Source organism: Panicum virgatum, chromosome 9N (assembly GCF_016808335.1).
Source record: "Panicum virgatum strain AP13 chromosome 9N, P.virgatum_v5, whole genome shotgun sequence".
In the NCBI taxonomy this organism is placed as follows: domain Eukaryota; kingdom Viridiplantae; phylum Streptophyta; class Magnoliopsida; order Poales; family Poaceae; genus Panicum; species Panicum virgatum.
Genome location: NC_053153.1, coordinates 73,492,036 through 73,514,538, shown reverse-complemented (window position 1 = coordinate 73,514,538; position 22,503 = coordinate 73,492,036). Strand labels below are relative to the sequence as shown.

The 22,503-nt window shown below is 49.0% G+C and overlaps 2 protein-coding genes across 2 annotated transcripts; both read right to left on the bottom strand.

The window, feature by feature from the left end:
- Nucleotides 1-13,349: 13,349 nt before the first annotated feature.
- On the bottom strand, nucleotides 13,350-19,498 carry LOC120692581 (cyclin-SDS-like). Its single transcript, XM_039975935.1, has 7 exons — nucleotides 18,784-19,498; nucleotides 18,493-18,663; nucleotides 17,345-17,511; nucleotides 14,551-14,679; nucleotides 14,289-14,469; nucleotides 14,032-14,076; nucleotides 13,350-13,885 (listed from the first exon to the last, which is right to left on the bottom strand). The coding sequence occupies exons 1-7, from the start codon at nucleotides 19,432-19,434 to the stop codon at nucleotides 13,853-13,855; spliced, it is 1,377 nt and encodes a 458-aa protein (XP_039831869.1). The 5' UTR covers nucleotides 19,435-19,498; the 3' UTR covers nucleotides 13,350-13,852.
- Nucleotides 19,499-20,314: 816 nt separating this feature from the next.
- LOC120691680 (pentatricopeptide repeat-containing protein At5g47360-like) lies at nucleotides 20,315-22,301 on the bottom strand. The gene has a single exon (XM_039974828.1). The coding sequence runs from the start codon at nucleotides 22,236-22,238 to the stop codon at nucleotides 20,817-20,819; it is 1,422 nt and encodes a 473-aa protein (XP_039830762.1). The 5' UTR covers nucleotides 22,239-22,301; the 3' UTR covers nucleotides 20,315-20,816.
- Between the last annotated feature and the right edge of the window lie 202 nt (nucleotides 22,302-22,503).

The following is a 22,503-nucleotide window of genomic DNA, read 5'->3' as shown; positions in this document are numbered from 1 at the left end:
GCGATTAATATCCAAATAGAATAAATCATATTTAGGCATTAATCTAGGTGGTCAAGGCATGGTCAAAGCAATCAAGGGGTGGCTATCCAACCATGTTTTCAGCAATCAAAGTATATGCAGTTTTGTAAAACAGGACAATAGGTTGTGTTTATAAAACTGGGACAAAATATGCATCAAAGGATGAGAATGAACTTGCCGTCTTCGAATCCTTCCGGGAAGTCCTGATCGAGGTACTGTCCTTCGGGTTCGGGGTCGCGGTACTGGTCCTCGCACACTTGCTCATGGTACTGCTCATCGACGGGTTCTTCCTCGGTCACTCTGTGATCTACAGCGCACCAAACAAGCACACAATCAAGAAAAAGGAAATAAAGGTTTTACCATTGAGCTCAAATCGGGAGAAATTAAGATAGGAAGTTAGGAAGAATATTTTCAGAAGATTTTCTAATGGTACGGCTGAAATTATATTGGAAATGGCGTGGTCGAATTTCAGGGCAATCGGAGAATGTTTGGCTTATGAAATGATGGGTTAATGAGGTGTTTAGGGGCTACACAGGGGTCCAAGGACCTATTGGTAAATACTTTGGAGGTGGTAAGGGCCTGATTAGAATTTTTGGAAATATTAGGATCACTCTAGAAAATAGGCAGGGGTCTATTTATGAATATTTTGTATAGTGGAAGGGTTAGTTTCTGAAAAAGGGAGAAAGGAGGGCTTCTTTTGTAAAAGGACTAGAGAGGTGGGAGGGCTCTTAATAGAATAGAAAGAAAGGGAGGGGCCTCTGGGCAAATCTGCCCTTCTTCTTCCTTACGACAAAGGAACGGAACAGGGGAGGGATGGGGGCGCTGGGGGGTTGGGCGCCGGCGGCCCAGGGCATGACGGCGGCCGGGAGGAGAGGCAAAACGACGAGGGGGATGAGGGGATTCCATTCCCTCCTCACCTTGGGCTGCGGTGGAGCGAGGAGGCGGCTCCACAGCGGTGGGCAGAGGCCGGCGGAGCAGCTTGCTGTGGCGGCACTGCAAAGTCGGGGAGGGGGCGCTGGGGGGCAGGGGAGGGGCTTGCACCGGCGGTGGGCGTTGTGGTGGTGGTGGAGAGCACCGGGGAGGCCCTATTTATAGGCCGGGCGAGGCGAGGGGGAGGGGCAAGCTCTGCACAGCCATTAATGGCACTTGAAGTCGCGGAGCTGCGACGCGAGCGGCGAGGCGGGCACAGGACGACGAGACGGCTCGGGCAGGGCCGAGCGGCGCGCCGGGCATCCTGGGCGCGTGGGGCGTGTGGGTGCACAGGGGCGCGCATGCAGTGCGTGGAGGTGCTGTGCTCTACTCTGTGCTTGGACGTGCCGCGCGTGGGAAAGGAGAGAGGAAGAGAGAAGGAAGAAAGAAGGAGGAGAGAAAGAAAAGGAGAAAAAGAAAGAGGGGAGAAGGAAAAGAAAAGGAGAAGAGAGGAAGGCGTCGGCGCGATTCACGGCGGCGATCGGCCACGCGCATGAGCTGCCGCGTTCGACCGGAAAGTGATGCACGCAGATCGGGAAAGAACAAAGAGACGGGATGGTGATTGGTACTAGTGTCGGGATGGCGGATCGCCGGGAAATGATTTCAGGAGACTGGTCTCGGACAGAAAAGATTTTCAAATGATTTGAGCTCAATGACGACAAAGATTTTGAAAAACATTTTTAGCGAGTCATTTATTTGAGTGAATTTTCGGAATGTAACACGGCCTCAATCAGAGCTTGTTTCAGAACTTGAAATGCCTGATCAGTAATTGGAGTCCATAGAAATGGTGTACCCTTAGTGAGTAGGTGGGTCAAGGGTCTACTGATCATCCCATAGTGCCTGATGAACTTCCTGTAATAACCAGTCAGCCCTACAAAACCCCTTAACTCTTTCAGATTTGTTGGAACTGGCCACTGCTGCACAGCAGCTATCTTAGCTGGTTCAGTGGACACTCCTTGTGCAGAGATACAGTGGCCTAAGTACTCAATGTGTTGTTGACCAAAGGAACATTTGGAGAGCTTGATCAAAAATTGATGCTGTGAATAATGTCAAATACCTGGGCCAACAGATGAACATGATCTTCCAAAGTTGCTGAGTAAATGAGGATATCATCCATGAAGACCAGAACTCCATTCCTTAACAGAGGAGTAAAAATGTTGTTCATCACACTTTGAAAGGTAGCAGGTGCATTAGTGAGCCCAAATGGCATCACCAGGAACTCATAAAGGCCACTATGAGTCCTAAAGGCTGTATTGTGCTCATAACCTTTCACAATTCTGATCTGGTGATAACCTGATCTGAAATCCAACTTAGAGAACCACTTAGCACCAGCTAACTCATCAATCAGTTCATCTACTATTGGTAAAGGATGCTTGTTCTTCACTGATATGCTATTCAAATGCCTATAATCCACACAGAACCTCCATGTCCCATCTTTTTTCTTAACTAACAAAACTGGTGAAGCATATGGACTGGAGCTAGGTCTGATCACACCATTCTACAACATCTCAGAGAGCTGCTTCTCAATCTTAGACTTTTGAGCAGGAGTATACCTGTAAGGTCTGACACTCACTGGCTGAGCTCCTGGAATTAGATTAATGTGGTGATCACAATTTTTTTGTGGAGGTAAGGTTGTTGGTTCCTGGAATAAGTGAGTATATTGTGAGAGTAACTGTTTAATTTTTGGGACCACTTGAGAAGATTCAGACAACTGAACTGACTGAACTGCCATATCTTGCTGCTGAGAATTTGCACTCAGAGGCAAAAGCTTCATCTCCAGACAGTGAGAGACTGCACCTCTTCTGATGAGACCTTTTAATTTTCTTGCACTGATGGCTTCACATTTACTTGTTTCATTTTGAACACCAAATAGAGTGATCCTTTTACCTAAGTAAGTGAACTTCATCACCTTCTTCTTCCAATGGACCCACATGGGACTGCATTCCTCTAACCAATCTTCACCCACTATCATGTCATAGCATTTCAAAGGAAGAATACCATCATCAGACACAAACAGATGGCCTTGAACACCCCACTGTAACTTGGGAATTCTGTTGGTGCATGCCATAGGGCTTCCATCAGCAGCTATGAACTGAGCTATAGGACAAGAAATAGTTGACAATTGAAGTTTATGTGCCAACTGTTCACTCACAAAAGTACCCACACTGCCAGATTCGACTAGAATCAGGACCTCTTGACCCTCCACATGCCCAAGCAACCTCATGGTGCGTCTCTTGATCTGTGACTGTTTAGAAGTGGCCACAGCTAAAACTGTTTCAGGATCAGGCTCCTCATCACTACTCATAGTATCACTGTCATCAGAATGTTCCAAAGCATCCCACAATTCTTCTATGACATGGAGAGACACCTGCTGAGGACATTTGTGATTGTGGCCCCATTTTTCTCCACATTTGTAGTAGAGGCCATTCTTTTTCCTGAATGCCATCAGAGATTTCCATTTGTCTTCGGAGTCATTTTTTCAGACTTGCTCTTGGCTTGTAATTGTTTGTCTGCATTGGGGGTCTTGAACTTTTCTGACTGAGATGGAGGACGATAAGTGGGTCGAACATAATCTCTTGATGAGGCTTTCTTTTTACAATTTTCCAACTCCTCCTCCTGCAACAGTGCTAAAGCACTAGCTGACTGCACATCTTTTGGGCGATGCAGAGATATCATAGACCGAATTTCCTCAGAAAATCCTCCCAAGAACCGTGTGACAAAGTATGTGTCATCATAATGAGTATTGTATAAGAGAATCCCATGCAAAAGCTGCTCAAACTGATCCAAATAATCAGAAACAGAACATGTTTGTCTGAGAGCATCCAATTGCCGCAGTTGGAGTTCATATTGATCTTTGTCGAAGCGGCCGAACACAACCGAACAAAAAGTATCCCAATATGCAACTTGGCCACGCTGCTCAAATGTTTGCAACCATGATGCTGAAGCTCCTTTGAAGTTCAACGCCGCAAACCTTGTCTTCAACTCCGGGCTCACCGAGAACATCTCGAAATACATATTGCAATGATCACGCCAGAGGCGAGGGTTATCACCATCAAATTTTGGGAATTCCAACTTAGGCATATGTGGCGCACGAACAGCAAGGACATGTTTGCGGTGCTCAACCACAGGTGGAGCAAGATCAAGGAACATACCCGTGACCGAGTGCGGCGGATGGGGTCCAAGGATCCCTCCGCCAACATCCCGATGAGTGGTGGCGATGCGGTGCCCATGGGACCGCTCCGAGGTCGACACAGATGGGCGTGTCTCCTGCCGTGGAACCAAGTTGAGGTCGAACGGGTCTGGCCACCCCGAGGACGTGTGTGGCGGAGCCGTAGCCGGACGAGGCGGCTGATGCGGCGGTGGCGGTGGCGGTACCGGTGGAGCTTGCGCCTCCAAGCGCTGAAGACGCGACGCCAGTCGTTCCGCCTGCGTGAGAAGGCGGTCAGAGGCCTCCTCCGAAGTAGAGCGCCAAGCCTCCAGGCTCGTCATCTTGTCCAGCATCTGGTTCATCAGCGACTCGAATCCGGCCAACTTGGTGGAGATGTCATCCATGGCAGCTACGAACTGCGTCTCGAACTTGGTGGCCTTCCGCGGCGCCAGAGCGAAGCCGCACATGAATTGGTGAAAAAAAAATCAGTGGAAACTGTGGTGGATTGGCTCTTGATACCAATTGTTGTGTTCCTGCTCGAATCAATCTCACAAGAACAGCAGAGAAGAGTAGAATCAGAAGGGGAAAAGGCTAGCAACAAGAAGAACAAGGGAAGGGCAAGAACACAGACAGGAAGGAAATGGTTTCGGTTAATCTCTTCTTGCCTCCATCGTCATGCGGTGATGAGTTTTATATGCCCCGAGTCTAGGCCCAACGATTACAACACATTTCCTTACATAGGCTCTTGGCCCAAAACACAAAGTAATAAATGCGGCCCAAGAATGCAGCCGATTCAAACTCCCCAGGCTTCCCTGGCCACGGCTCATGACACTTTCTTTTTTTTTTTGAAAAACCGGCAGGAGCGCTGCTGTAACAGAACCGCCCAAATTAAACCGGCTTAAGTGCACTAACTATCATCTTAAGTGTTAATCAAGTAAACACGCACTTAAAACGATGTAGTCCGGCAGCCTGTTGGGTTAAGAATCGAAAACACTGGAAGTCTCACCCGAAGGCGAGCGCAGATGATTACAAGCAGACAAAAATTCTCAAATTTAATTTACAAAGCAGAGCTTAACAAAATGAGTTTATGTAATATATCAGAGTTCGAAATGCAGCAAAATTTAAATAGAAGTTTAGTTTGAAAACCACGATAACTACGATGACGTGAGGACGTCATATCGAGCCCACCAATGTAAATCCTGATTAGCTCCATCCAGCAGTAGTTACTTGAAAACAGGGTGACAACAAACCCTGAGTATACTAATACTCAGCAAGACTTACCCGACACGGGTATACTTAGCCCACTATCTAGACATGCAAAGCTTTTTGGCTCTGGAGTTTGTTTTGCTGAAAGGATACTAATATTGGATTCTTACTTTCAATATTTTAGCTCAATTTAAGTTTATCAAGTACCAACTAAATTTGCCTGACATCTAAAGCAAGCATGGTTGATCACATTAATCTTTACAGAGTGCCACAAACATATCTCATTATACTTCTCTTTTCATTTTCACTTCTTTACTACGATGTGACGAAGTGACCAAGGTTCTCTTAACCGAGAGAGACGGCGAATCGATCCGATTTAACTTTGCAAGGTGGACCTAACTCACACGACACGCGTAAACCCCGTCGGGTCACACACGTCAACCGTTCCCCTCTTTACCCGACGTTTGAATCACGCCTGCCAAAACCCGGGTGAAGGGCCCCTCACGGCGAATCACTTGCTTCCCAACACAGTAGACTTCCCCAACCTTGAGTTCATCAGCCATTGGATCAATGCGCGAAGAGATTTCAGCTTCAGATATGTGTTGCACCACATCCTTCCCAATAAAGTCCTCTTCAACACAATATCTTTTGCCGCCATGAAACGGTGCTTGGCCACCGCGGCTCTGGTTGCCTCCCAAGAGATCATGCTGACCCCCTCTTGCGTTGTCGATATCAAACTTGCTGAGCGGGGGAACTTGGGACTGTCTCGCAGAGCTCCCACCAGCGCCCCTCGGCGGTGAACGCGGTGGACGATCCTGATGCATCCCCTCCAGCCTATCATGCGCAGAGGCACAACGCTGCTCCACAGCCACACTAACAACAGCCCCATGCCGCCAAGCAGCAGCAGAGCTCGCCGGCGCCTGGCAGTAACGCGCTTTGTGGCCGGAGCGCAAGCAGAGGATGCACTTTGGTGGGTCGCGACACTGAGCAATGCGATGGTCACCAGCGAAGCAATTGAAGTATTTTCCAGCAGCTTTGGCCTTCAAGATGTCCACCCAGCGCTGGGCAAGTTGGCTGTTTGCCTGTACTCGTTAGAATCGGCAAGTTGGGAGCTGGAAATGGACGCGTCGATAGATTTTTGTTCGCTTGAGATCCGAATCTTTCGTTGTTAGTGATAGTGATCTGGATTAGAGTTTCCTTTTGTGCGGGAAAAAAAAATTCTATAATCCAGTACATGGAAAGGTTTCTCGCTCTGTCATTTAGCACTTCCGAGAAAACTTTCTGAACCCTTATTACCGGCTCCTGGGTAACTGAACTTTCATCCAATTGCAAAACTTGATTTAGGCATTTAGCTCATGCATCGACAAGTACCTGATCGATTTCAGATCTTTCTATCCTTTAGTATGCAGCAGAGGCCTTCAAGGATCAGCTTTTCTATCAGACCTAAACGACCAGGTGAGGCTTTCCCAAAGATCTTGTACCTACAACTTTCTCCCTAAGTAATATATAAAATGCTAATTTACAGTAGTTTATTCCCACCTGGATTCTGAAGCATCATCCAGCGCCACTCTACAAAGCAATCTTCTCCGTATATACGCTTCTTTTTCTCTAAACCACTGTCACTATCAGCTCCCGTTTTTCCATCGCCAGCGGTAACCATAAACAAAAAGAAAAAACCCCAGGACGCACGCACGCCTCGTTCGCGATAAGTACCTGTCACGTCACCTGTCCCCGTCTCGCTCGGCCTTTTGCGCAGGAATTTTAAAAAAACTGACACTGCAGCCGGACCGGAAACCCGAGCCGGGGCCATGTGACGGTAGCAGTACATACACGTGACGGAATGGAACCCGCCCGCACGGGGACAAGCGAGGCGGGTGGAGCGCGGATCCTTCCCGACCCGTCCCCTCCCACCGCTCTTCTCACCTTCTTCCGCAACCGCCAGTTCCTGCCGCCTTCCGCTCGCCCGGCGGCGGCCTCCCGCTCCCGCTTCCTCGGGCGCGCCCCACCTGCGCTACTTGCGCCCACAGCTGCGGACCTGCGCGCATAGCTAGCCAGCCTAGCCGGCCGGTGCCTCCGGTGCACACTAGTGCCAGACTGCCAGTGCTCACGCTCAGTGGTCACTGCTAGTTGCTAGGTATGGACGTCACACGGTATTAGCAACACCAAAACAATGTTTGCATCGTGCCGTCTGAGTTAATGCGCGGTGCATAGCAAACCTTTTTGCAACGCGAAATTTCACTTGCATGTTTCGAGCATGTTGCCAGCAGCTACTAGCATGTAGGAGTACTACTTGAGGCCAGAGTCTTAGCGCTATGGGCTGCTGACGTTCCGTGCATTTCATACAGACCGTCGGTATTAGTTTTCTGAGCTCAGGCAACCAAACTGGGGTGTTAGGCTGTTAGCTAAGCTAACGTCATTAACATTGTGACGTTAGATTATTTGGGGTCTATTGTTAATTTGGAAGCTACTACTTCAACTAGCAGCCGCCGAGCTGAGGCCGGTAAAGGGGATCCAACCCAACCATATAAAATGCGACTTCTGCAACCATATACGGGGGTTAGGTATATGATTGCCAAATTCACAAAACTTAGTGTGTGTTTAATTCGCGAAATTTTTTTTGGTTCGGTTACTGTAGTACTTTTATTTTTATTTAGTAATTAGTGTTTAATTATGGACTAATTAGGCTTAAAAAATTCATCTCATCATTTATAGTTAAACTATGTAATTGATTATTTTTTAAATTATATTTAATATTTCATGCATGTGTCAAAAAATTAATGTAACGGGGAATCTTGAAAAAAATTTTGGGAGTCTGAATTTGTTTGTCAGGTTGCGGAGTCTGTACTCTGTACTCGAAGAATCTCGCCCGTTTCGCTGGACGCAGTCCGCCGCCAAGAAACGGAGGACAACTAAGTCCTGTGTGCATGGAGCTCTCTACGAATGTAGCTATATTCTTATGTTATCTGCAGTTCCTTGTTTAATCATAACCATTTTTAAGTGCTCCCCCTCCCCATAACCCTTTTCTAAAAAAACAAATCGCCTCGCCTACCTGTAATGTAATCCATGCGTACCCGTTGCCTTTCTCGCCGCTCCTCCAAAACCGAACAATCGATTTCTTGCGGTTGCACGCTAACGCTACACTAATTATTCGTACTACCTCTTCAGAACCCAGATGTCATGCAATGATGTGAACAGTGACACGTCATTGGTATTTATGGGAGCAACTCTATTGCTGTGTTTAGATCCCTGGAAAAATGGGAGAAAAAGTCATATCGGACACTGTAGTACATTGTAGTACTTTTCGTTTGTTTGTGGTAAATATTATCCTACCATGACCTAACTAGGCTCAAAAGATTCGTCTCGCAACGTACATCAAAACTATGCAATTAATTTTTTTATTTACCTACATTTAGTACTTCATGCATGGGTCATTTGCTATATTTAATATTTCGATGTGATGAAGATGTGATGGAAAGTTTGGATTTGGATTTTTTTTTTCATCTAAACACACCCAAGGAAATTGACGCGATCGTGGCAGGAGAGCGATTTCCCTTCTCCTTATCATATAAAAAATGAATTAAATTGCAAGCCCTCCATCTACAGATGATGCTGCCACAGCGGTGGGCGGCTAGCTTAATTACGTGTCATATTCGTCGTGTTGCTACTGAAAAGATCAGAGGCTGCCGACTACACTGTTGCGGGTTTAACTTTGGATGTAGACGGAGACGGCCAGCTGATCATCAAATACTAGTGGAATGCGGAATGCGGAATGCCCAGATAATGCTTGCACACGGGAGCTCAGCCGGAGCAATGCGCTGCTATAGAGTGTGTGTGGTGCACACAGATCTAGTGTAGTGAAGTGCCGTAGAAGTCGTGGAAGAGCCACTCATCCATCCGCCATCTGCTTTCACCTTTTTCTTTCCCCAACGTGGCGACAACCAACCCTACCCAATTCACTCGGCACAAGAAGGCAGACTGCTCCCCAACCCGACCCACTCTGTGAGAACCCATGTACAAAATAGCCCGCTAATAGCCCGCTATTGTCCGCTATTAACTTTTTAAGAGATCTTCTGCTACGCTATACAATATTTGTCCGCTATAGTGGTTTTTTATAGGATTTAGTGATAATAAATGTCCGCTACTTCCGCTAAAGATGTAGCAAAAAAAATAAAGAATCAATATAACTAGGGTAGACCATAGACAAAGCATCACGGGCACAATTAGGCAGTCAAGAGACGTGTTGAGTCTATTTTAGAATGTTAGACCAATGATACTTCTAATTTTGTATGTATTATGGACGTATGGCTATGAAAAGTTTGCTGAAATTGGTTGCATTACTGATGTTATTGGCCACATTATGCATATTTTTTTTGCAAACCGCTAAATGGATAGCTCCGCTATATCTTTCGCTATAGATCTCTTAGCTTTTTGGAAGGGCTTCCGCTAAACGTCTTAGCCCGTGATTTTATACCTTGGTGAGAACCGCCTAATTTGATACTATTTTAAACGAATCGCCGGTCATTATCATCCAGATGAGAGTTAACACGTGCTGGCCGGAGAGCGTGCCACGTGTTATCCCACATCCAGAGACACGAATAACCAACACGTTATCCGTCCAAAATAACATCAAATCCGGTAGTCCCAGTACATGTTTGCCACATGCCCAGAATTAAGCATGCGTACCATTACACAAACGCATACACAGTGCCGATGAACCACAGGAGTAATTTTACACACTTAATATTACAAGTTCAATATAGGTGGGTTTCAAGCTTCACTTACAAGCCTTGGCCTCACGAAAGCCATATTAAACAGAAAATTAAAATTTATTGAATTTACATGCTCTCACGGAGCTCGACTACGATATCAACATATTAAAATAATAATGCTTTGCTCAAGGACATCATCATAGGCACAACGACCTACTCCTCCCCCGCATTTGGATCAGCGGGGTAGAAGTGGCCGAACACCACTTCCGGCTCACCTGCAACTAGGTTTAGAAAGAAACCTGAGTACAAAAGATACTCGCAAGACTTATGCGATTAAATAAGCAAAGATTATGCAAAGGCTCAAATAAAAGCTTTAGGGTTTAGTAAATATTTCACAGCCAGAACTCTCTTAACTATCACCTAGCAAGGTTATTTTTTTTTGCCCAAACCCCAAAAGTTTTAGTTGATTAAGAGCATAATATGAAATACAATTGATTCTAGAAGCGACATGAACCACTTCCAACTGAACCGAACTTTCTACGAAGAGTTCAACGGACAAAGAGCTTGCTCATAACCGAGAGCGCGGCAATTCGAATTGATTTAAACCTTGCAAGGGTGTACTACTTTACCCACACGATGCGAGGACTATGCGACTCACCCAACCGATCACGCCGGGCAATGGGGTACTCATGTCAACCGTTCCCAACAAGGCTCGATCATTGAAATCTTCACACCTAGCTTACGCGTAGAGACTTAGTTTCCACCGGGGACATCTCTAAACTTTCCTACACATAGGTCCACCCGGGGACACCTCTAAACCTCTCTGCATAGCCCTTAGCCACGTATCTAGGACTGCACATCAATAATCAAGTCAAAGAAGGTAATTGGATTATCCGTACCATTATATTGGATATGTGGTAGCACGGAAAGGTGCTCAAAGCCGACGTAATCCACGGACGGTTCTTAAACGATCCAAGCGGACTTGCCCATGTGACTCCATTCACTAGGCCCTACCATTCCGCTCGAACCTCGAGGCTACCAAACCCTTAACAACCAAACCGAACCAGTGCGATCAAGGGTAACCGGTAAATGTGATCCTCCAAACTATTCCTATCTAGCGAGCGATATAAATATTCTAAGCAGAGCTAAGCATCTAGTCAAGTTAATTGATTAACTGACTAACTAGTGCCAAGAATAAGGATAACAAATCAAGGAAAGATAATGCACGCAGATAGGTACAAGAATGCAATACATACATAATATACATATAACCCCAACATTATCCGGTGAGATAACTATCTAACTCAGATTAAATAGGAGCAAGGAATCATGCTTAGCTGCTTGCCTCGGTTAGCTTCGGGCTCGACCGCGAACGGGACTCCGGGTTCCGGCTCGACGGACTCGGTGGGCTCCACGGGTTCGACCTCCGACGGTTCGGTCACTAAAATGCATGAATGCGATGCAAGAATTAAGAAATGAACTTATACAACAAGCATAAATCATGAAATAAAATAAGAATGCAGAGGACAATGTAAGGAACTCATGAAAATTGGTTTTGCAGCAAAAATATTTTCCTATAATTAATCATAAATATATTACTTTTCAGCCACTCTAAACAAGGTAAATCAGAAAAGGCATGCAAACTTAACTAAACAAATCGAAGAAAATTATCATAGATACTAGGCATGAATACAAAACTAGTTTCACCATTTTATCACTTTCCAGCAAAAAGTTCTACATTAAACCATTTCTAGATAGAGCATACAAAACCACACCAAAACTTTAACAAACAGCAAGAAAACATATGAGCAAGTCACACCATTGGAAACTATACTTCACAAAGAGTCTAACAAAATTTGGTTTGGAAATTTTAGAGCAATACACAAATAAATAAGCATTAAACTCACTTTTGCAAGATAAAACTATAGATAAATCTACAGCAAAGTAACATGCAAAACAATATTTTTCTTGAGTAGATCTAAGCTAGAGGAATCCAACAAAACAAGTTTCATAATTTTTGGAGTTATACACGAATTTCTACGTATTTTGCAAGATTGCAGGTATACTAAACATCACAAAACCCTAGCTAATTGCTAGATCCATCCGGATCTCACACCTGCAAGCGCTGACAGGTGGGGCCTAGGGCCAACGGCCCACCCCAGGCCGGGTCAAGGCAAGGCGGATGCCTTGACCGCGGCGTGGGCGCGGCCACGACGCGCCGTGGGCGTGGTGCGCGCGGCCACCGCGCAGCCCGCGCGCGCGGCGCAGCGCCGGCGGATGGCGGCGCGACGACGCAAGGCCGGAGGGGCTCGGGGCGAGGGCGCACGGGGTGAAAGAGGTGGCGGCGAGCCTCACCGGGGGCTTGGACGGCGGGGAATGGCGGCGAGGTGGCGGCGCAACGGCGACGTGCGGCGGCGGGCGAAGGGGCTCGCGCGGCGGCCCTGTAGGGGAGGGGAAGGGGCCGGATAAGGAGGGGAATCGAAGGAGAAGAGGGGGGGGGAGAAGCTTCCCCGCGAGGAATCGAGCCATGGCTCGCCGGAGAAGGCGAATCGTGGCAGGCCAGCGGAGCTCGGGGGTGGCGGCGGGTCTGCTCTGCTCGAGCTCTTGCACGGGAGGAAGAAGAGGAGGGGAACGCGGCAGAGGGAATAAGGCCAAGGGCGAGGCCACGGATAAGGACGCGCGCACGGAATGAGGATGGCCGACGCGTGTTACGAGGATGGACGCCGGCGACGGGGCGACGCGTGTGGCCGCCGCAACAGAGCAGGGAGGAGGGAGGGAAGGGGAGGTTGACGAGCGGGCCCGGCGAGGGATTTTTTCTTCTTCTTTGGGCTGTGACCCCCCCCCCCCCCCCCCCCCCCCCCACACACACCCAACCGCCGCAACTGGGGTGAGAGGGGAGATGCACGCTAACGCCTTTGGTCCCAGCTATCCGGGGGGAACATGCATGAACGCACAACTTGATGGAATGGAATGATGGCAGAAAATGGCACGCCTCCGGCCTCCCTTTCGTTTTCCTCATTTAAGGCGTGCAAGATAGGAGCTTCCCTGGACCCCCTACCAAGCGTACCCTACCTAGCCTTTAAAAGGTAGAGCCGCAGCCGGGTCCCCGTCAGCAGCCCCCACACGTGAAAGTGAAACTAATCAGTGATACGATGTGGATCCGAGTGTGCAGGCTTGTGTTGCGATCCGAACTTGCAGGATCTGCAGTTAACTGAAACTTTATTCGTTTGCGATCTCCAGTCTAGCAGACAAGCTGACAGATCTGAGGACAGTCGTTTTGTTCACCCCATAAAACCGGATACCGGGATACGGAAGCATCTTCCAGGATCACAAGATCACGCCCCGATCCACACGCAGGCAACAAATTTCAGTCTTACATCAGGTATGAACAAGACCCTTTTCTAAAGCAAAAGTTATGAACAAGACACCGTTTAAAAAAATTGCATCAGTGGTGAGTACAACAGAGCAGCTTTAATTGTCCATAAAACAGCGAAGAAATGATGCAAAGATATATAGCCCAATACGGCAGTTCGGTATAGTCCCTAAAGGCCGACAGCTAAATACCAAATTCTCGTCATTGTCTTGCTCCTAGCCATTCTCTCATAATCAGACGCAACCTTATGCTGCCTTTCTTTTATCTTATCTACCTACAGGGAAACTAATGGCATGTGCAGAATAATCTGTCAATGCTAAGATTCACGTATGGCCTATACATCCCCATACCCGACCGGTTGTACTGTGATAGGTAACTGGGAATCAGCAAAAAATGTGGATCAATGTCATCACCTTGGAGTCATGGGTATCACGAAGCGTACTTGATCAGCCACTCTAGGCTCTGCATGAAAGAACATTGAACAGGCTAATGACAATTAGGTGTCATAGAGTGATAAAAGTCGATATTTGCCTAGTGCTACAAACTGTAATTAACATGTTTCTTGGTGCCCGGTAATTTTTTTATATAGAAAAAGAGGAAAAATGTACCATTAGGCATTCATGCAGATCGTCGTCGTGCGTCCTCACGTGAGTCTGCATACATGTGAGCAACTCGTTAGGCATTTGCATTTCCAGTCTAGCTAGAATCAGAACATGTAATTTTGGAGTCGATATATATTTAGAAGTTATCAGACGAGAGGTTCAGAAAGTTACAGTTCATACTTGGCTTTTATGGTTACTGAGTTCTAAAGAATAACAACTGCAACGGCAGTTTATAACTAGAAATGGAGGATTCGGGTGTTCACCTCCATGACTAAATGGCACGAGGACTCCTTGTCTGTGGCAAGGCAAGCAAGGGCTACCACGGCGGCTGCCACAGTTGAGGGCCAGAAGGAGAGCTGCTTATGGTTCAGAAGTGAGAGCAAGGACAGGTAGTTCGCCAGGTCTGCTACCCTGTCATCTGCTTTTGCAGCCTTCAGATAGAACCTGCAAATTTTGAACAGAATGGTGTTAGCCTCTCCTTTTTGTTCAGCTGATATAGACAAGAAAGCAGGAAGTTCGTGGTACCAGAGGAAATGGTTAGTTGTTGTGACAAAACACTTAAAGTTGAGGACCTCCAGAACCAGCCACTCCATGGCAACAACATCACTCCGGCTGTAAATATTGATCCCAACTTTAAATGTCTTTTGAAGGACGCTGAAAAGAATCAAGAAACCACATAACTGTTGCACATCAAGCTTAGCAGAAATAAATAATTGGAAACAGGTTATGATCAGGAGACAAACTCATAGGATACGTTTCAGCGCAATTTCAACTAAAGATATGTCTGTGAATTGTCTTACAAATGCAAAATGCAGGAATGAAAACCATATAGCAAAAGATATTATCAATCAACAAAAAATGCCAATTAGTATGCTCAATTCTTCTACCACTGTTAACACATAACAGCAGGACAGCACAATCAGGAAACTAAGGAACTTCTTGTAGGAAAGGTATGATGCGTATAATGTGGTCGATGTATTGCATTGAGCCCCTTGGGCGGTATATATATGAGTACATGGCTTGGAGGGCAAGTAGCCTTTCCTAAAGATAAGAAAGGTTATCCCGGGATTACAATCAATCTTAAACTAAACATATCCGGAGTTGACTAATATACTCTAACATCCCCCCGCAGTCGTAGCGGTAGCAACACGAACGGTTAGACTGGAGAACAATGGAGACATATCCCCCTGCAGTCGGAATGCCGGTGCGAAAGCTTTGACTAGAGACTCATGCAAATGATAGCCCTTTAGTGCCGTAGTAGCCGAAGTTGAGGTGGACGTGGTCGAAGCCGTAGAGGGGGCGCGGGTCGAAGCATCGTTGATGTGCTCGAGTACACAAACTCAGCAGCTTCTTGCCGAAGACAGCAGCAGGACGGTGCGGCGAATGACGATGGTAGACGACGCGGTTTGCGACTTAGGTCACGCTCAGGACAGGGGTGGCGACGGCGCAGGTTGCAGCAAGTGTCGCGCTCAGATCAGGGGTGGCGACGACGTCTTCCTTCAGGAACATCGGCGGCGATGTCTGCACGAGAACGGCTGGAGGCGCGGAGACGGATCGAGCGCCTGCTTGACGAAGACCGGCGGCGAGTGGCGCCACCGCCTGAAAAGGCGACGACACCGGTAGGGTGGCTTGATCACGAACGTCGTCGCTGTCGCTGCAACCTGGAAGGCGCAGCAACAACCTCGTCCTTCGGGAGTGTCGATGAACGGCGACGAATGGCAAGGCGACGCAAACCGATCTTAGATCGGAAAAAAAAAGAAAATCAGCTGCAGCAAACGAACCATGGATACATTCTCAGGGTACCCCTAGCGGTGCCCCTCCCCCTCCCTTATCTGTTCCCCCCGTGGTCAACACGGGCAGAGAAGAAAAGGAGGGAGTGGGCCGCCGGCGCTGCCTTCTCGATTCCGGCGCGGCGGTGGCGTAGCGGCGGGCCTCCGCCTCTAGCAAGTGGATCCGCTCCAGGAAGGCGCGGATCGGGACTATGGGAGCGGCGCCGCCGCGGAAGGCGCGGACGAGGCCGGTCTCGACGGGTCGGGAGGCGACGGCGGCGAGGAGCTGGGGAAGCCGAGATGGGGTGGAGCCCCCACGATGGTGCGGCCCGCCGGCGATGGCGGAGGAGCGAGGTGGTGGAGCATGGAGGCCGGGGCGAAACGGGGTGGCCCCGCTGCAGGTCGTCCCAGCGGCGGATCTCGTCGGGCGGTGCCGGAATCGACCAGCGGCACGGTAACCCGCCCCAATCTCGCGGCTCCGATGGCGCAGCAGCCTGGCGCACCTCGTGCCTCCTCCGCAGCCTGCGCACAGGGCAGCGACGGCGCAGGAGGAGAGAGGGCCAGCACGGGGCCGCGCGCACGGGGGGAGTCGGCGTGGAAGGGGCAATGAGGGAGCCAACGAGATCGCATCACCATGGGAGGTAGGTCCTTCTGCTGTGTGTTGACAACAACGGCGGTGCGGATCATAGGGATCCGCGGCGCATCCTAGGAGGGCGCTACCCCCGGCGGAGATCGATCTCCCCGGGGGCGGCGCGACGGCAGCGGAAGCGGCGGCGGCTAGGTCAGGATCTAAAACCTAGGCGTCTGATGCCATGTAAGAAAGTAGGATGCGTATAATGTGATCGATGTATTGCATTGAGCCCCTTGGGCGGTATATATATGAGTACATGGCTTGGAGGGCAAGTAGCATTTCCTAGAGATAAGAAAGATTATCCCGGGATTACAATCAATCCTAAACTAACCATATCCGGAGTTGCCTAATATACTCTAACACTTCTGACATGCTCACCTTGTGCACACTTCTAAATGCAAGCTACAGAGTGCTAGTATAAAAAGGGACAAATAAAAAATGAAAATAACATGACAACCACTGTCACACGCTAACATAGTTCAGATTCATAACATAATTTAAAAGTGAAATAGTTCTACTGACTCAAACCCAACCCATATTTCTGTGAGGTAGTGATGCAGTTGGTAAAAGAAACACAGTTATACCTTGCAGCATATATTTGACAATCTGAGAGAATGTCCAGCACCAATGCATGGTTAAAGGAGGAGTTAATTTGGAGTGCTAAGCCAATTAATTATGCATCAGTTGCTTCTGAATGTTAATGTAGTTAATTATGCATCAATTGCTGCTGAATGTCAATGGTGTATATATCAATTAGGCAATCTGACAACACAGGATCACCAACTATAGTCGGTAGTTATACTGAAATAGAGCATGAAAGGGAGCTAGCGGTCCAGATAGGATTCACCAAATATGAAGAATAGCGTACCTTAAAACCAGACATGAAAATTAAAACATGTAACACAAGGGAGAACATTACCAATTGTACGGCTGGTTCTCTTCTATGCGGGTGGCCAGGGTGATGCAGGCAATACCCAGCAACTGCAGATTTCTCAGACCCTTCATGTATCCTTGTGTCAAGAAGCGGTCCATCAGTCCAATCCCCATGAACATGGTCACTGGCTGCAACTTCGTGAGATGCGAATGCTGCCATTGCAAGGGAAAGAGTCATTCTTTGCAAGTGAACTTTGGTTTTGGAACAGCAGAAATGAAGGAGCATAAATTGTTCAGGTCAAGCTTTTGTAATGACACAGCAGTAAAGTGCAACGTAAATATTCAAAAACATTCGTAATGCATAATTTCAAGAAACCTTCTGATGGAAAATGGTGATGGCAATGCTTTCAGGATTTCTCTGAATCTCAAACAAATACCAAGTGCATCAAAACAGCTCAAATTTGTGGGGATGCATATGCAATGAAGGGCACATTCAGAGTTACAGGTAGACAATTGCATTTAGAGAGCGAAGGTTCAGGTATCCTAATTGCTACAATATGTAATCCCAGACATGGAAGCAACATGCCAATGAAATGAAGTTTCAAATGCCAAATGGGAACTACAGAGATTTTCTTTTTGTGCGACCCAACCAGTTATTTCTCTCTTCCTCTTCAAACAGCCCATGTTAGACATAGCTGATCTCTGGGACAAGGACAATTTGGTTGAAAAAACTGAGTGCTCAAACTGAGTCAGTACAAGCATGACTACTCAATGACAGGCTACAAGGACACCCCTGAACCCTGATATCTCACAATAGTGTCGCCATTTCCAAATCCACTCATCAACTAATGGCAAACTAACAAACTTTTAGATGGTAGATAATTTCGCCAGCACAAAATACTAAAGGGAACCAGATAGTCATCAATTAAAAAAACATTTACACCAGAGAACAGCTTCTTATGCAATTATGCAGATACCGTGCTTGCTGAACACTGCAAACAAATTCTAGACCATTGAGTCTGACAATAAAACAATTAACCAACGGAGGATCTAGAGTCGTATGCCACCAGTACAATGCAGTCATAAGCCTATACAGCTCCTACAAATGCAACAAATCGGTCACATCGGATGCTTAACCTGAGGTGAACTGTTGATCGCACCGTACGCGCACAACAGAATGTAGTATACACTGACCTCGATGATCCAGTTCACCATGACGACACGTTGCTCAACGACGAGAGGGCCGTAGCTGCCGGACATGGAGCCGTACACCTCAGTGTAGTCGCGTGCAACCGCCTCGCGCCGCTCGCGCCGCCGGAACCGCTCGTAGCTCTCCTCGTCGTCCAAGTCCTCAAACCGCCTCCCCTGACACAAGCATTCGCATCACATCAGCTACCAATTTAACAGATCGATTACAGCACTGATCAATGCAGTCAAATCCAATTCCCAACAAATTTGTCAGAAATCGCGTGGAAACCCGCTCACCGTCAGGAGATCGAGAGCGGCATTGTTGACGGTGCGCGCTTCGGGGTGCACGCAGGGGACGAACTGCTTGGCGAAGTCGAGGAAGAGGGAGAAGGTCGCGGAGGGCGCGGCGTCGCCGCCGCCGTCTTCGGTCAAGGGGGAGCTGATCAGGGGGCTGAGGGAGTACTCGGCGCAGCGGCAAGTCCCGCTGAGCACCTCCTCATCCTCCTCGGGCTCCGACGGGGTCAGCTCCTCGAACGCCGAGGAGTACTCTGTCGCCTCGGCGGTGTCGGCGAGCTGCTCCGGGCAGGTGAGGTCGGACTCGAGCACGGAGCCCAGGCACGACGACTCGGAGGCCTCGACCTCGGCGGGGCACGCCCTCGCGCCGCCGATCACCTCTGAGCACTCGGAGCCGGCCGGCCGCGCCTCGTCCGCGTCCTGGTGCCGAGGCCTCTTCTCCGGGCGCTGGTACTCGGCGAGGGAGGTGGAGGAGGCGGAGATCACCTCGCTGTAGAAGCAGGAGGACGCCGAGGTGGACGAATCGGCGGGCCGATTCCCCGCCGCCGCCGCAGTCGCGGCCTGATCCAGGAGCAGCGGAGCCGCCCCTCTCCGTCGGCGGAAGGGGTTGGAGCGGGGCCTCGTGGGCACCGGCACGAGCAGGGCGGGAGGCATTGTGTGATCCGTGCGTGCGCGTGCCCCCCGGGGGTGTGTGTGTGATTTGCTGTGCTACTTGCTACGGCTAGATGCCGTGTTTGCCTTGATTATATAGCTCCGACCTGCCGCTGCCTGTGTGGAGACCACTGAGACTTGGGGAAGGAGAGATCAACAACAATGAACGCCCAGGCCCGAAAAGCAATTCGAATTTAAATCCTGAACGGTGATGGACGGGTGCGCTTCACTGGTCCCACCCGCAGCCAGAGTAGATTGACGGCGTGCTGTGCGACTTGCGAGCCCCGCTCGCGGCGTGGGATGCCAGAACAACGGCCGCGTCAGCCTCCGTTGGGAATGTCCGGGGCTGTTGCAGACTGTCACTGTCATGCCGTATTGCCGTGATTCACTTTTGCTGCGATGTGTGTGATCTGCTGAATAGCTTGATTCGGAGTGGCAATAGGTTCGTGACTTTTCTTTCAGAGTTCAATCGCTCACTGCGTTCCCAGCAGCAAAATCCCAGCAACTAGTCATATTCCGGTTGCAAATCAAAATGATCCCTGATTCCTGAACTTGAAGAATGCCGTCTGCACTACAGTTATGTGAAAACATTCTCACTCGACCGCTGCCTCCAGCGCCCAGCCACCTGCAAATGCAATGCAAATACAACTATGCAAGCGCAGCGGCCGCCTTGCTTCCATCAGCATCAGCTGGACCGCCTGGTTTTGTTTGCTTGCCCTTAGATTTCTTTCACACCGACAAGAGCAGAATGTCAGACTCAGATTTGACGGGCACCAAAATTTGCAAGTAAACGTTCCTAAAAAGCAATGTGGTGCAGGTGCAGGTTGTGCTCAATCATATAAACAAATTGGAAGAAAATGTTGTGCTCAATCATACAAACAAATTGGAAGAAAATGAGAAAGTAAATTCTATTTTCAGTTCTTTGGATAAGGGGGCAGCAAAAAACTGAGTAACAGGAAAACGTTACAGCATGTCAGGGTAGGTGTTTATGGGCACGTATCATGTTAAATGACTCGAGCAACGTTGTACATAACTTCCTCGGATTACAGTACATGAAACATATCTAAAACGTTCGACTGACAGGCACAGCACTTGTCCAAGCATGTCATCTACCTGAGAAGTGATCAAAATGGTAGTTTACTTGACGCCAAGTGTCCTCTGGATCTGCATCATGTTCTTCAGCAAATTTGTACAAAAGAAGCAAGTAGTTCAGCAGCACTTCGGTTGAATTATGTTTCATGTTTTATTCAACAAAAGTAAACTTTTGACTGCACTAAGCCATTTGGCTAAATCTGTTCTCAGGCAAATTCCCCACTATTCTTGGCACACCCCATGACTAACCATGACATGCTTCATGCAGAGGGTTGGGCAGAATCGCGCATTGCTTAAAATGACAGCCCTCCAGGGCACTGTTTCAATCCTAATAAATGAGATGCTAGCTCCTCATCACCATATTGCTTCAGTAACTCCGCTAAACGTTCAGCACAAGATGCTTCTATGTGGATCTCTCTCTCGACAACCTTCCTCCCCAATGCTGATGCCTCATGGACATGCCCTTCCTCACACAGACCAAGCAACAGAGTTCCATACACGTCAGAGTCACACAGCACACCGTTCTCCTCCATCATTCCCAACCAGTGGTAAGCATCCAGCGACCTCTTCCTTGTACAGAGCTCCCTCACCATCAAACTGCCAGCAAGCGGGGACAACTGCACCCCTTTCTTCATCATCCTTTGTGCCAATCCTTCAGCTTCAGCTGTCATGCCAACCCTCCACAAGCAAATAAGTAGAACATTGTAGCACTGCTGACTCGACATGCCCCGATCACCAACCACGCGCTCGAACACATTATATGTATCGGCCACCCTCCGCTCCGTGCAGACACCTTCGAGGAGTGTCATCACAAAAACCCGGTTTGGCATCACCCCTCTACCTACCATCCTATCCAGCACACCAAGCGCCTCTGCCAACCTCCCCTTCCCAAAGAGGCATTTCACCAAACATGTATAGGTCACCACGTTCGGTGCACAATTTGCACCCAACCCACTGCCCTCCATCTCCTCGATCAACCTCACCGCACCATCCAAGTTCCCGAAATTGTACATCCCATCGAGCATCGCGGTGTAAACCACAGCATTGGGCACGCAGCCGAACTCCGGCATTTTGTCGATCAGCCGGCGGGCGCTCTCGAAATTCCCAGCGGACGCCAGCTTATGCACCGCGGTCACGATCACAGGCACGGTCGGAGAGGCGCTGGACCCGGACATGATCTCAAGCACGGCGGAGACATCAGCGGCAGAGCCCGCTGCGCGAAGGGCATGGTGGAAGCAGGCGGCGTCGGGGACGAGGCCGAAGGACCGCATGTGGCGTAGGATGGCGAGGGAGGCGGGGAAGAGTCCGGCGTGAGTCGAGAGGTTGAGTAGGAGGGCGTAATGTGGGAGTGGGAGGGGCTGTGGGGAGGAGGAGAGGAGGAGCGATACGGATGAGGAGAGGTCGGGAAGAGAGGTGGCGAGTGAGGAGAGAGCATGCGGGGAGGGGAGAGGCGTGGAGGCGGTCAGGCGCCATAGGAGGAAGCGAAGGGAGAGAAGCGGGGAGGGGAGCCGCGGGAGGAGGTGGGGCAGTGTGCGGAGAGGGAAGGCGTCGGAGGGGGACGGGAGGGCTCTGGAGAGCGCGTGCGGGAGCGGAGTGGAGGAAGTCGGCGGTGGGTTGAGGACGTCAAGCAGAGCAGCGAGTTTGGGATGCTCCTGGAGGGGCGGGCGGGTGGAGAGGCGGCGGAGGAGGAGGAGCGCCGCCGCGCATGGTGGCATTTGGTGGTTGTGCGGACGGAGATGGCGGAGAACGGTGGGGAGCGCGTCATCCGCGTCTGTGTGGGCTGGGCGGCTGGCTGCCAGTGGGCTGCCGCGTCTTTTTATTTTTGTATTTTTTTAAAAAAATTTACAGAAATATATTTTTGGTTTTAGGTTTTACAGTTCTATACCCCTACCGCCCGGCAGGGGGCGGCAGGAGGCCTACCGCCCGGCAGGGAGGCGGTAGAGATCTATATGTAAATAAAAATAAATTTGTTTTGCGCAG